General features: G+C 46.3%; 1 protein-coding gene across 1 annotated transcript in view; it reads left to right on the top strand.

Annotated features, from left to right (window-relative positions):
- Nucleotides 1-288: 288 nt before the first annotated feature.
- Nucleotides 289-14,832, top strand: part of LOC138948510 (valine--tRNA ligase-like) — an 89,196-nt gene continuing 74,652 nt past the window's right edge. The window contains exons 1-8 of the mRNA XM_070320063.1: nucleotides 289-647; nucleotides 1,234-1,318; nucleotides 2,135-2,235; nucleotides 3,444-3,571; nucleotides 4,962-5,126; nucleotides 5,535-5,616; nucleotides 7,328-7,447; nucleotides 8,406-8,514. Coding sequence (XP_070176164.1) covers nucleotides 471-647; nucleotides 1,234-1,318; nucleotides 2,135-2,235; nucleotides 3,444-3,571; nucleotides 4,962-5,126; nucleotides 5,535-5,616; nucleotides 7,328-7,447; nucleotides 8,406-8,514 — 967 coding nt within the window. The 5' untranslated portion in view covers nucleotides 289-470. The remainder of the gene's footprint in view (nucleotides 648-1,233; nucleotides 1,319-2,134; nucleotides 2,236-3,443; nucleotides 3,572-4,961; nucleotides 5,127-5,534; nucleotides 5,617-7,327; nucleotides 7,448-8,405; nucleotides 8,515-14,832) is intronic.

Here is a 14,832-nt window from a genome sequence, read left to right as displayed (position 1 = left end):
ATATATGTCCTTTGAAAATAACATAAAATCACTTGAAAAAACAAGAAAGGTAAGTTGTTGGAGATCTATGTTCTATGCGGCGGCTTCTTTTCCTTGTTTTTAATTTTGTGAATTAGTTGTTTTAATGTGTGCTTTTGTTTCTGAATAATTGTTGGTTGTAGTGTAGGTATATGAAATACAATAACGACACTGTCTTTGACACTAAATCCTACGAACAACGAAATTTACAAAAGCAGACGACATTTTGAGAAAGAAAAACGAGAGCATTAAATAACCGGAAGTTGTATCAACCTCGCATCCGGTTGTCTCACGCAACAGCATGGAACACGCTTCTACTCAGAGGATCTGATGAGTAATTGTGCAATTTCGGTGGTTTAAAAGATAGTTTCATCATCAAAACTGACAAACAACAAAGTTTCGAAACTTGTTCAAGATTACCCGAAACTTTGGTGTTCCTATAGTTGTACGTGATGGCTGACAACGAGAATGGTGGTGGGGAGCCGTCTGCTACAGGGGGCGACGATTCTCAACCAAAGCAGAAGAGTGCCAAGGAACTAGCCAAGGAAGCCAAAAGACTTGAGAAGCTGGAAAAATTCAAAGCGAAACAAGATAAGCAGGCGCAACAACCCAAAAAAGCCGAAGGCGAGGTAGGGGATTACTCCTTTTCTGTTTCACCTGGATTGTAAACAAAATAAAAATGTGTTTGTGATAATCATGTCGGGTGGGACGCATTCACTGATTCAGTCGTCTCCCTTGGAAACTTTTCTAATGTAAAGTTGTTGGCAGCCAAAGTTGTGAGTAGAACTATGTACTGTTTATTATTCATGACGGGAAATGCAGGGATTGTCTACTAATATAATCCGATTATATTAGTAGACACATCTCTCAAAATTTTGCAAGTGTGACAGGGAGACTACTGCGTTGTCCTTCACAGCAGGCTCTGCAGTTGTCGGCCTTGAAGAGCGCGAGCTATTTATAGCTGACACCTGTGAATCGTAGAGTTTGTGATAGGGTCTGGCTGCTGCGGTTGTTTAGAATGTTCTTGGTTGCCTTTGTTTTTATTGGGCTAAGAAATTGGCTCTAAAATTCTTAATCCTGTTTGATTGGACTTCGCCTTCAAAGGTGATTGTTGTGTTGACTGTTCTGTCACTCGGTTACACAAGTTTTAAACAGAATAATGTGAAAGCATGATAGAATGATACCTTTTTAGATTTCTCGGTTTGTCTTCTGCAGAAAAAAAAAGATGCCAAGAAAGACGTGGACAAGAAAAGAGATGTTATTACTTATAACATCCCAACACCAAAAGGAGAAAAAAAAGGTGAGCATGTTTAACGCAATGTGATGCATACACTGATATAGTATTCCTTTTTGTCTCCGGAATGTTTATGTGTTGTTGAGGTATTTTGTTTGACATCACAATAGACCCTATGGGTATTCCAAGCTCTCGCAAACTTCAAAACATGTGGTACAGCTATCTCGCGCGAGCTGCAAAAGTGGAGGTTTGAAGTTCTCGCAATGTTCAAAGCATAACAAAAATTGCGTCTTGCGGATATCTCGTAAGAGCTGCTCACATACCGAAAAGGTCTATTCATGTGTACCTGCCCTTGGAGGGCAAAACAAGGGCACGTGCCTGTCAGATATTCTGTCTTAAAACTGTGTCCAGGCTCTTTTTGTTAAGCCTGACATTAATTGGGAGAAGTTTAATTCACGAAGATGGCTTCACAAAGCTTTGGCACTGAACTTTCGATGCAACGACTTTGAGCAGTCTTCGGGAAGTCAACTTCTGGCTCAACTAAGGAATAAGGAAGGTCTTTATCTTCTGATGAATGCCTCTTTCATCTGTATTGCTGAGGCATGCTCCTTTTTCCCACCAGACCTCCATGTGACACTCAAAAATCACCACTTAAGTACGCAAACGCAATACCTCAATTACACTTTGTTACTGTTAGTCTGTGGGGGTTAGTCTGTGGGGGGGGGGGGGGGGGGTCTGTATGCTGATTTGTTTTCTCAATAAGATTGTAATATGTTCATCGCACTAATGTTGTTATCATCGGAATTGAAATACTGTTCAAGACACTATTTTTGTGTGTGTGTCACTGTGTGTTGTTTTTAAAAATGTGTATTGTTTGAACAGACACAAGCGGTGAGATGCCAAATGCATACAGCCCCCCGTATGTCGAGGCGGCCTGGTATGACTGGTGGGTCCAACAGGGATACTTCAAGCCGGAATATGGAGTGAGTTTTTGTTGTTAAGAAGACCATCAGAAACGTGAGGTTATCGGGAGAGGAGAGGGACAGGGAGTCTTAAAATGTAGGTAAATTGGTGGATGTTAAGACTAAGACCAAAAAGGAGCTGGGTCTTGAAAAGGGACGTGCACTGTTGTCGTCTTTGATCATCACTTTCGCATTTGTTTTTAATCATCTGCGTTTCATGCTAGAATTTCATGTCGCTGATGATGCATATTTTATGTTGTTATAAATGGTTGTGAGGAACCAGATTTGTGTACAGTCCACGAATAAAAGGCAGTGATTAATAATTTAATTTTGAAGTTATTCTTCCAGTACAGTGGACCCCCCCCCCCCCCCCCCCCCCTGTTTTTTCAGACTATGTGTTCATAACCTCTGTACATTTTACCCCTATTTTAAGACCCCCTCCTTTTTAAGACCTGATTTTTTTCAGAATTGTTGAGGTCTTAAAAGGGGGGTTCTACTGTATTTCTCGTCATTCTGCAGGTCTGATTCTGGTGGTCTGATTCTGGTGGTCTGGGTGGCCGAGTGGTAACGCACTTGCGCTCGGAAGCGAGAGGTTGCGAGTTCGACCCTGGGTCAGGGCATTAGCAATTTTCTCCCCCCTTTCCTAACCTAGGTGGTGGGTTCAAGTGCTAGTCTTTCGGATGAGACGAAAAACTGAGGTCCCTTCGTGTACACTACATTGGGGTGTGCACGTTAAAGATCCCACGATTGACAAAAGGGTCTTTCCTAGATAAAAATGTCCACCAAAATACCCGTGTGACTTGGAATAATAGGCCTTGAAAAGTAGGATATGCGCCGAAATGGCTGCGATCTGCTGGCCGATGTGAATGCGTGATGTATTGTGCAAAAAAATTCCATCTCACATGGTATAAATAAATGCCTGCGCCTTGAATATGTGCGCGATATAAATTCCATAAAATAAAAAAATAAATCCCTGCGCTTAGAACTGTACCCACGGAATACGCGCGATATAAGCCTCATATTGATTGATTGATTGGTGGTCTTGAAGTAGTTTCTTTCAAACTTTGCTGCCTCTTGCTTGCACACAAAAAACAGTAATTAGTATGCGGTACAGATTTTTCAGGGGTTGCACTGACCTTGCTTGACCAGTTGATGCATCCAAAATCGTTTTATGGATAAGGTTTCCTTTTTTTTTTCAAGTTTAATTGTTTACATTCTATATCGTGCAGGGTCGTGATGGCACGAAAGCAAAGTATGAAGACAAATTCGTGATCGTCATTCCCCCGCCCAACGTCACCGGAACGCTTCACCTTGGCCATGCCTTGACCACTGCTGTCCAAGACACACTCGTCAGATGGTCAGTTGTTAGGCTGTTACTTTTCTTCCATTTTTTTTTTTAAAACAAATGTTCATTTATTTTGGTTGCGTACTATCATTGCACAAAAACAAAATGTAAAATTGATAACCAGGAGAAATGCTTATGAACTGGTTCTACAGATGTAGACTTTGGACTTTATTCGAGTTTTGGAAATTTGTGCTGTGTTGTTTTAATGTTCTCATAAATTAATTCATGGTGATAAGCTTGTTTGGAATGTCTTGATGAAATTTTAATCATGTCCTGTCATAACCTGATGAAATTTTCTGTCTGATTTCTGTATTCAGTTTAACATTTCTTTAAAAACACTATTGATATATTTACTCAATAGTACTGGATGTTCTAGGTGATTTTAACTTTCTGCCCAGTAGATTGTACCCCTTGTGTCTGACTAATTTAAAGACTGTGCACACACACATACACACTAAAACTGTGCACACACACACACCTACACACAAATACTTGCCCCCACACACACATTCACAGACACAGTTTTTGTATGAGTGTATATCTTATTTTGGTGTGATGCCACTGAGTTAATGATGGCATGATTCTGTTAGACCCAGTCTGTAGTTATAAACGTATTATCTCATACACACACACCTATACATGCGCACACACACATTCACAAAGTTTTTGTATGAGTTTTTGGTGTGATGCCACTGATGGCATGGTTCTGTTGAACGCTGGCTGTAGTTATAAACGCATTATCTCATACACACAGACCTGTTTACCCTTACGATTTTGGCGTAATTTATTACGATTTTCTGCAAAAAATACGCCATTCCGCTATCCGTGTCAAGACTACGATTTTCATTAATAAAAAAATGTAAAAAAATAAAATTTTTTTTTTTTTTTTTTATCAATTCACATGTTTGGCATTGTTTTTTTCAATGGCAAAATGGGGTGAAAAAGCACAGGACTGACCAGAGATCTGTCTGATGAGATGCTGGAGAGCCTTATTCTAGTGGTGAAGTCTCGCCCTCACTCATTCGGCAAGCGCAAGTTCAGTAGAGAAGCGCTTGACACACTGAAAAAGGCCTACTACGAGCAAAAGAAAAAGAATCAGTGATGCATGTGCTTTTGATGTGATCTTCTTTGAAATTATGATGACCACAAAAACTGACTGATGTGTTTTGTTTGTGAATGATGGATATATGTGCATGATTGCGTTTCGCAGACACAGTTGTCATGTGCGTTATAATTGGCGACGAATGCTGGATGATTACTATTTTTGAGCCAGGATTACTATTTTTGGGGCTGAGCATTACTCCAAAACACTTATGGGGGTAAACAGGTCTGTACACACAGTGACACACACACATGCACACCCATACACCTGGTTTTCATCCTCTGCTTTCTTGCCATACAGGTACCGAATGAAGGGGCGCATGGTTCTGTGGAACCCTGGCTGCGACCACGCAGGTATCGCTACGCAGGTTGTGGTTGAGAAGAAACTGTGGAGGGAGCGGCAGTTGACTCGGCACGACCTGGGCAGAGAGAAGTTTGTGGAGGAGATCTGGAAATGGAAGGAAGAGTAAGTCTGTTTGGCGATGGGGGAGCGTGTTTGCTGTCAGAGGGGATGTATGTATTTGAAAGTGTGGGAATAGTCTGTCTGTGTGTGTCATGTTCATAGTGTTCGTCACGGAGGCAGTCTATGTCTGTGTATGTCATGTTCATAGTGTTTGTCACGGAGGCAGTCTAACAACAACAGTTAAAGATGGTTCTTTACTCTGGTTTTTTTTTCTCTCTGGGGATGATAATGACTGAAGTTGGCAATGCATGTTTCTGGAAAATTACATAGCAGATAAGTCCATAAAATAAGACTTGGAGGAAACCTGGCAATTTGTTTATAATGAGATGGCTGAACATATATTTACAACTTGATATGATTTTAGCTACTGTAACCATTACAAAAAGGCTATAACAATGTGGGTTTTCTCAGCAAAGGGGACAGAATCTACACACAGTTGAAAAGACTCGGCGGCTCCTACGACTGGGACAGGGCTTGCTTCACCATGGATCCCGTGAGTCATTTCCTTTCTTCTGGTTTTTGTTTGTTTAGGCACACAAAAAAAATAGTCTGTTTACAGTAACCCGACCAACCCTATTTTTTTCGCGCGACCCTAGACTTTTTTTGGCATTTGGGGAAGAAAGAAAAAAATAACGTAAAAATATGTTTTTTTGGATAAAAAAAATTTTTTTTTTAAATCCCGACCTACCGACCCTATTTTTTTGGCCTATGTTACCGTAAACAGACCTAATTTTTTTTGTTGGCCTTAAAGTCTCAGATGAATTGTGAGAAGTCGACTTTGTGAAGCCTACCTCAGAAGCTGGCTGCACCAAGCTTTGGTGCTGAATTTTTGGCAAAAAGACTTTGCCCGGTCTTTAGGTAGGCGACTTGGGGCTCAATTAGGGATGCCCCGTGTGGCACAAATGTGTTTTTAAAACACTTCTCTAGGCTGTGTAAATGTTTTAAAAATAGGCTTTTCTTGTAAAAAAAAATGTGGCGAGTCATACTCATAGATTTTTTTTTTTGGGGGGGGGGGGGGGGTTAGGAGGAGGGGGAGTCATAGATGAAGACTTGCAAACCAGTACAACCTAGGGTTTTGTGGAAGAGAGCACATTATGCATGACTGGTGTTTGCGTGCTCTAATCATGCAATTATTGATGCAGAGTAAATGTCGATATACTGTAGAATGTAATAAGCTGGAAAAATTTCGCTTGCACTTCTGTCTAAAAAATCAAACATGGTGACTTGCGGTCGCTGCTAGGTTTTTATGGAGATTTGGCTAAATGACATGCAGTATGTATATGTATTTGATGTTTAAATAGTATGGTTTTTGACTCACATGCGAAGCAAAAGTGAGTCTATGTACTCACCCGAGTCGTCCGTCCGTCCGTCCGTCCGTCCGTCCGGACGTCCGTCCGGAAAACTTTAACGTTGGATATTTCTTGGACACTATTCAGTCTATCAGTACCAAATTTGGCAAGATGGTGTATGATGACAAGGCCCCAAAAAACATACATAGCATCTTGACCTTGCTTCAAGGTCAAGGTCGCAGGGGCCATAAATGTTGCCTAAAAAACAGCTATTTTTCACATTTTTTCTGAAGTTTTTGAGATTGAATACCTCACCTATATATGATATATAGGGCAAAGTAAGCCCCATCTTTTGATATCAGTTTGGTTTACCTTGCTTCAAGGTCAAGGTCACAGGAGCTCTTCAAAGTTGGATTGTATACATATTTTGAAGTGACCTTGACCCTGAACTATGGAAGATAACTGTTTCAAACTTAAAAATTATGTGGGGCACATGTTATGCTTTCATCATGAGACACATTTGGTCACATATGATCAAGGTCAAGGTCACTTTGACCCTTATGAAATGTGACCAAAATAAGGTAGTGAACCACTAAAAGTGACCATATCTCATGGTAGAAAGAGCCAATAAGCACCATTGTACTTCCTATGTCTTGAATTAACAGCTTTGTGTTGCATGACCTTGGATGACCTTGACCTTGGGTCAAGGTCACATGTATTTTGGTAGGAAAAATGTGTAAAGCAGTTCTTAGTGTATGATGTCATTGCTAGGTTTAGGTCAAGCATGTGAGTCGTATGGGCTTTGCCCTTCTTGTTATTCATAGTTAACGTGTAAAGCGCGGAGAGCAAAGTTCACTGTGGTTCGCGCTATATAAGCTCTCATTATTATAATTATTATTATAATTATCTTTGCAGAAACTGTGTCACGCTGTGGAAGAGGCGTTTGTGCGACTCCACAGCCGAAAGCTGATCTACCGTAGTGTCCGTCTGGTCAACTGGTCCTGCACGCTCAACTCCGCCATCTCGGACATTGAGGTAGGTTCCTGGTCTATGTTTAAAAGTGTCTGTTATACAGATACATATCTGTTGTAGAACATCTTCAGATCTGATAAAATGAGGTCTTATTGTAACCGAGTGCTGAAACACTACGATCACCTCGGGAGGCGAAGTGCAATCAAACAGGATTGAAAATGTTAGGGCCAATTTCTTAGCCCTATAAAAACCTGTTATGCAAACCCGAAGGTTTCCATGAACATACAGACAATCAGAAACCACCAGACCCCATCACAAACAGAGTTCCACAATCCACCGGTGTTGACTTAAAGGCCAACAACTCGGGTGCAGAGTCTGCTGTGAAAGGAGCGGTAGCCTCCCCTGTCACATTATAAAGGGGGAAGTCTTTAAGATGTCGGTGGGCTTTGCCAGGTCACTCCAATGAGGGTTGTGTCACTCAAGTTAACTTTCTTTTATTTCTTTTGGTTTTTTTAAATTTGTGCACGGGAATTGTATTCTCATGGTTTCTGTCAGACAGAAAAAGACGTAGCCCTCGTTATCAGTTCCCAGCAGCTTGGGCTAATCTTTCATCAAATTGGTATGTTATTTTATCAATATAGGCGTCTTCGTTGTGATCTTTTTCTTGAAACCGGCACGGTTGGCCTAGTGGTAAGGTGTCCGCCCTGTGATCGGGAGGTCGTGGGTTCGAACCCCAGCCGGGTCATACCTAAGACTTTAAAATTGGCAATCTAGTGGCTGCTCCGCCTGGCGTCTGGCATTATGGGGTTTGTGCAAGGACTGGTTGGTCCGGTGTCAGAATAATGTGACTGGGTGAGACATGAAGCCTGTGCTGCGACTTCTGTCTTGTGTGTGGCGCACGTTATATGTCAAAGCAGCACCGCCCTGATATGGCCCTTCGTGGTCGACTGGGCGTTAAACAAACAAACAAACAAAAAATCTTTTCTTGCATCTTGGTCATGACAGTGGTTAATGTTTTCAGGTGGACAAGAAGGAGATAGAGGGACGCACGTTGTTGGCTGTCCCTGGCTACAAGGATAAAGTGGAGTTTGGCGTTCTCATCTCCTTTGCCTACAAAGTCTGTGATTCAGGTAGGAAGTTTGCCTATCAGATTCTCCAAATACTTGGATGTTGCTGGGATCTGTTTTCTTGAGTGAATCGAAGTTTTGGCAGTTTTTGTGTAAATATGTTCTCAAATTTGGCTTCAGCTTGCTACATGGACTCAAAACAAGTAACATTATGTAGCGCAGCTTTTAATTTACTGCAACATTTAATAAGACCATCTGTGTACACCTTTTGCGAATAACAATGTGTTTGACACACACAATAAAGTTTTATCTCTTTGTAAACATCATTTCACCGGAATATAGTTGCCTTTTTTCTTCCCTCAGATGAAGAGATCGTGGTCGCAACCACGCGTATTGAGACCATGGTTGGAGACACGTTTTATCTCTCTGTAAACATCATTTAATATCATATTCTTACTCCGAATCACATTAGCATTGAGTCACCTGAGATGCTTATCACTGAAAAACGCTTACCCGGCTAAAGAATTTAAAGGGAAGCAACCCCATCACCAAAACGAAAGTGAAAGTAGCTTTGGTAATGGGCCAGTACACCGGGAGTTACCTCCCATACGGGTGTATGCCACGTCACTTCCTCTAGGAACACGTGCCTATTATCATACGTCTTTTTCACCTCGGAGAGGACGGTTCACTTTTTGACGCTCTGTGGCTGACCTTGTGTGTTTGAGTGACACCCGCCGGCCACGTTACCCAGCTTGTCTGCTCGCCTTGCCTACAGTTTGGTGAGCTCGTTCCCGTTTGTTGTTGGTTGTTTGCGCTGTTTCGTTACTGTACGTTGTCCGTTTTTTACGGACTTGTGTGTCAGTGACTTGCGTGTTTCGCCATTTTGTTGTGTGAGTTAGTTAGCTAACTCGTGTGACTTTGCTAGTAGCTCTGCGTGCCCTCTTTCTGTTTGGGCAAGTGTAGCTTTAGTATTTTGTTGACGCGTAAGCGTGTGTGTTTACTGTGTTTTCAGTCGTTTTGACTTACGTTTCAGTAAATCTTTTTACTTTGCCACGTGTTGTTGACGTTTGTGTCAGTGTCTTGCGTGTCGCCATTTTGTTGTGTGAGTTAGTTTTCTAGCTCGTGTGACTTTGTTTGTAGCTCTCCGTGCCTCTGCTTGTGGGGCAAGTTTAGCTATAGTATTTTGTTAACGCATTAGTGCGTGTGTTTACTGAATTTTCCAGTCGTTTAGACTTATGTTTCAGTAAATTTTTTCGCGTTGCCACGTGTTGTTGTCAACATGTCTGATTCAGACAAGCGCCGTGGCAAGTCGGACCCCAAGGGGAAAATTAAGGCTAAGTCTTCCTCTTCCAAAGCAACGTTACTTGTTACAGACCAAGAGCGTAACACTTTGTTGGCTGTACCAATTTCGGCGCCTAGCGCTGTTACTACTTCTGCTTCTTTTGCGGCGCCTAGCGCTACTGTTACTTCTGCACCTGTCTCTACATCGGAGACTTCGTCTTCTTTGTTAGCACCTGGACAAGGTGCGTTGGTTTCCTCTCTGTTAAAGTCACTGGTTCCAGAAATCCGCAGCTTGGTGCAGGCAGAATTTCAGCGTTCCGTCGCCAGCAGTTCGGCGTTTCCGGCATCTGGCAGTGACGTCCGGGCATTGGCTTCCGTGTCTTTGTCCTCCACTTCCGGCTTGGAGCAGCGTCCTCCCTCTTCAGCGTCGGTTGGTAAGCAGAGCTGGTCCGATAGCCCTCGTGAGGCGCCTGGACGTTCTCCTTCGGGGGACAGCTCTTTCGCATCGGGTCACGACCGATACCTTGCTGATCTTTCATTTCCGGCGATAACCTACGAGGCCCCGGACTTGTTCGAACAGCGGCGGCAGTCGGTTTCGACTGCCGCATTTCCGGCACTTGCCGGAAGTGATGATCCGTCCGCTCCGGCACGCTACGGCGGTCGCGGCAGGATGGAGTATTCACTGACTTCCGGTCCTTCCGGATCGCGAAGTCAACCAGTGCAGTCTTCACTTCCGCATTTTGCGGTTCCGTTGACTACACTTCCGGTTTCGGCCGGAAACGCTTCTTCCTCTTCTGGTGGTTCCTTCCGGATACCAGATAGTGGATTACAGCGTGCGCCTTCCGGCTTTCAAGCGCCTAGGCTTGAGCAGGCATCACTCCACTCAGTCGGGGGAGTGACGTCAGCTCATCCAGCTCCGGTTTTTGCGGATGGTCGTCCTGCTTACCCTTTACCTTCACAGGGTTTTGGGCGGCAGGATGACGTTAGTGCTCAGGCTTTTCCGGTTTCCGGTTTGCCAGGGCATGCTTCTGCTTCCGGAACTGGTGACTTCGGTCATGGTTCCACGTGTGACTATTCTGATGCTCCATCAGTGGTCAGCGAGGAGTCGCGGGGCGTGTTTCCGTCGAAGCTCAAGTCTGTTCTTGACGTCGCGGCGGAAGTAACGTCTCGTTATTTTCCTGAAGGGGTGGTGGCTGCGGACTCTTCCGCATCATTCGTTCCTTCTGCCATGGCGGACTTCCGGCCGGCACAGGAGGATGTTTCTTCCTTCCGGTTCGCCGAGTCTCCGTCAGTGGCTTACCAACTTTCGCATTCACTGGTTCGTCCAGCACATGCGGGGAGTGGTATTCGGCCAGTGCCTGTTCCGTTACTGCTTCCTTTTGGTCCAGTTCCGGAATCAGCTCAGCAGTGGGTGGCTTCAGCTGCCCAAGCCTCTTCCTTCGTGCCTACGGCCAATAGGAAGCTTGGCATGCCCAATCAGAGCCAGAATTGGCTGGCGTCTTTTGCACTCCCTAGGGCTACCCTTCCGGTTTCCCGGGAATTGCTGCCTCTTCTGACTAAACCGATCAAGCGTGATTCGGTTTTGCCGGTTTCCGAGGCTTCCCTCCTCTCTGCTGAGGAGGTTGGACGTCGGCAGATCGAACTGTCCTCCATTGCGGAGACTCTCGTTCGGGCTCTGTCTCGGGCATTGACCGATTCGCTAGTTCCTTTCACTCTCAGTGAAGAACAGAATGCGGACGATGTCTCTGCGCTTTTGACCGCATTGGCCAAGGTCAATGAGGAACAATTGCGTCTTTCCTCCCTGCAGTACACCCAAGCGGTACTCTGCAGGAGGGATCTCTTCCTCTCGCAGTCCCAATTCACGGAGCTGGCTACTAGGGAGACCTTGAGAGTCTCCCCGGTCTCAGAGGAGTCTCTCTTCTGTCCGCTGGCACTGGATGCCAGACAGAAGGAGATTCAGTCAAACAAGGACAGTCAGTTCCTTGACTACACTCTGAAGGGGGTGAAACAGTCTCAGCCTTCTAAACAGAAGCAGGCTCAGACATCGTCTAACCCCAAGCCAGCTCAGAAGCGGCAGGCTTCGCCGGCCGCTCGTGGTGGGAAGAAGAGGACGGCATCGGGGAGGGGGCGTGGCGGCTCTGGAAGTAAGCCACACCCCCAATGAAGCGCTCCCGATCTCACCTCCCTCCCGCCCTCCACCTTGGTGATGGCGGGAGGCCCCTCCCGGGCACTTTCTCGTTGGATGTCGGTAGTAGACAGCCAATGGATTGTGGGAGTGGTGAGTTCGGGCTTCCGTCTACTCTGGCGGGAGGAAAAGGCGCCTCTTACCCGAGTGCCTCCGCGGTTCAAGCCCCCCTTCTCGCAGGAAGCACGTTCCGTCTTGCAGTCGGAAATTGCCTCCCTGGAGCAGAAGGGCGCGGTGGAGAGAGTTCGGGTCCACAGCTCCCTGGGATTTTACGGGCGTCTGGTCGCTGTTCCCAAAGCATCAGGAGGATGGCGTCCCGTGTTGGATTTATCTCTCCTCAATACTTTCTTGAGGGAGATAAAATTCAAGATGGAGACGCCAGCCTCTGTCCGAGACTCTCTCCGCCCAGGAGACTGGGTGACCTCGATCGATCTCACGGACGCATACTTTCACATTCTTATGCATCCGACCGACCGGAAATGGCTTCGTTTCCGGTGGGGAGATCAGATCTACCAGTTTCGCGCACTCCCTTTCGGGCTGTCTCTCGCACCGTGGATTTTCACCATGGTGGTGAGACAGGTCTGTGCACTGGTGAGGTCCCAGGGTATCCGTCTGCGGGCTTATCTGGACGACTGGCTCATCATGAACCAGTCCCAGAGCGGCTGTTCGCAGGATACCCTGACGGTTCTTCGAGAATCCAACTGGTTGGGGTTCTCGATCAACCGGGTAAAGTCGGAGCTGACCCCGTCACAGACATTCACTTATCTGGGGATGTCTTTCGACACGGTCGCTTGGACTGTCCAGCCTTCTCAGAGAAGGGTGGACAAGCTCCAAGCTCAGATTCGCTCCACTTTACCTCTCCTGATGGCTTCCATCCGCTCGCTCGCCTCCATCTTGGGGCAGATGGAGTCTATGGCTCTTCTGGTTTCACTGGGCCGGGTCCACAAATGTCCGCTTCAGTTCGCGCTGAAGCCGTTTGTGGACTCTCCTCTGGTGGACTGGGACGCCCTCATCCCTTTGCAGGGATGGTTCCAGTCTGCGACCCTTCCGTGGTTGCACACGGAGTGGGTCTGCAGAGGTGTTCCGATCGTCGTGCCCCTCCCCGACCTGGACCTCTTTACAGATGCGTCCAGGGAGGGTTGGGGGGCACATACAGATCTTCAGACTCCTCCCTTTCCGTTACTCAGCCGAGTAATCCGGAAAGCGGAGATGGAGGAGCCGGCCCTTCTTCTTCTGGTCGCTCCTCTGTGGCCGTCGCAGGTCTGGTTTCCAGATCTTCTTCGGCTTGCCCAAGGGCCCCCCATTCCTCTCGCACTCGTGCGAGGGGAACTAGTGCAGCCCCGAACAGGCATTCCACACGAGGAGCCCAGTCTTCTGAAGCTTCACGTGTGGAAGTTGTTCGGGACTCGCTGAAGCGCTCTGGGGCGTCGTCTTTGACTCTGGACTTGGTGGCTCGCTCGCATAGAGCGTCCACCTCTTCAGTTTATGCTTCCCACTGGAAGGCATGGACTGCCTGGTGTTCAGCTAGAGGGGTGAGTTCGGTGGCTCCGCGCTCTATTCAGGTCGCTAACCACCTCTCTTTCATGTCTTCACAGGGCGCCTCAGTCTCCTCGTTGAGGGTCCGGCGCTCCGCTATCTCGGCGACTCTTCAGCAGATTGGTCGTTCTGTTCGAGTCGGGGGCGTTATAGCTGCAGTCATTAAAGGGGCTGCTCTTAAGGAAGCTAAAGCTCGTTTGCCCGCTCCCAAGTGGGACTTGTTTTTAATCCTGGAATTCCTTCGTTCTGCGGATTTTGAGCCTTTAAGCGAGGCCAGTCTGTTCAATGTCACTCGCAAAGCGCTGTTTCTCCTTTTGTTGGCTACGGCCCGACGGGGTAGCGAGGTCCACGCCCTGTCGGGTCAGCCTGGAGATATCTCCTTTGAGCCGGACGGTTCCGCATCTTTGCGTTTCCGGCCTGATTTCCTGGCCAAGAATCAGTCTCCGGGGCAGGCCTCTCCGCTGGTTAGAGTTAAGGCTCTGACCAGCGCGTTGGCCCCGGGTGACCCCGATTCGGTCAATTGCCCTGTGAGGGCACTTCGTCTGTACTTAGCCCGGACTCAGCCGATTCGGTCTAGTTCTCAGAAGTTGTTGTTTATCTCTCTCCTTACTAGGCGCGAGAAAGATTTGTCGAAGGTAACGTTGGCCCGGTGGGTGTCCTCGCTCATCAAGCAGGCTTATGAGTGGAGGCGCACAAAGAGGGGGGGGGTTATGCCCTCCTTGCCACTTGACTCGGCCCGAGCCCATGAGACGAGGGCGTGGGCATCCTCTCTGGCAGTTCTGCGCTCCAGACGTCTAGAGGAGGTGCTGACAACTGCGTATTGGCGTTCCGAAGATGTTTTCATAAACTTTTATCTTCGGGACGTCACAGCTCTTCGACAGGATGGCTCCAGAGGCCTTCCAGCGCTCATAGCAGCAGGCCAGTTCCTGTCCAGAACTTGATGGTGAGTTTTGATTCATTTCTAGCCCACCGCCTTGTTGATGTTATCTGCTAATGTGATTCGGAGTAAGAATATGATATTAAATGGAAAATTTCCTAAATAAATTATCATTTAATTAATATACTTACCCGAATCACATACTGTATTCCCTCCCACCTGCCCCGCTTATGGTTTTAAGATTTTTTAAAGCCGTATGATAATAGGCACGTGTTCCTAGAGGAAGTGACGTGGCATACACCCGTATGGGAGGTAACTCCCGGTGTACTGGCCCATTACCAAAGCTACTTTCACTTTCGTTTTGGTGATGGGGTTGCTTCCCTTTAAATTCTTTAGCCGGGTAAGCGTTTTTCAGTGATAAGCATCTCAGGTGACTCAATGCTAATGTGATTCGGGTAAGTATATTAATTAAATGATAATTTATTTAGGAAATTTTCCATTT

The sequence above is a fragment of the Littorina saxatilis genome, linkage group LG15 (genome assembly GCF_037325665.1).
Source record: "Littorina saxatilis isolate snail1 linkage group LG15, US_GU_Lsax_2.0, whole genome shotgun sequence".
NCBI lineage: Eukaryota > Metazoa > Mollusca > Gastropoda > Littorinimorpha > Littorinidae > Littorina > Littorina saxatilis.
This window is presented reverse-complemented; position numbering and strand designations above follow the sequence as displayed.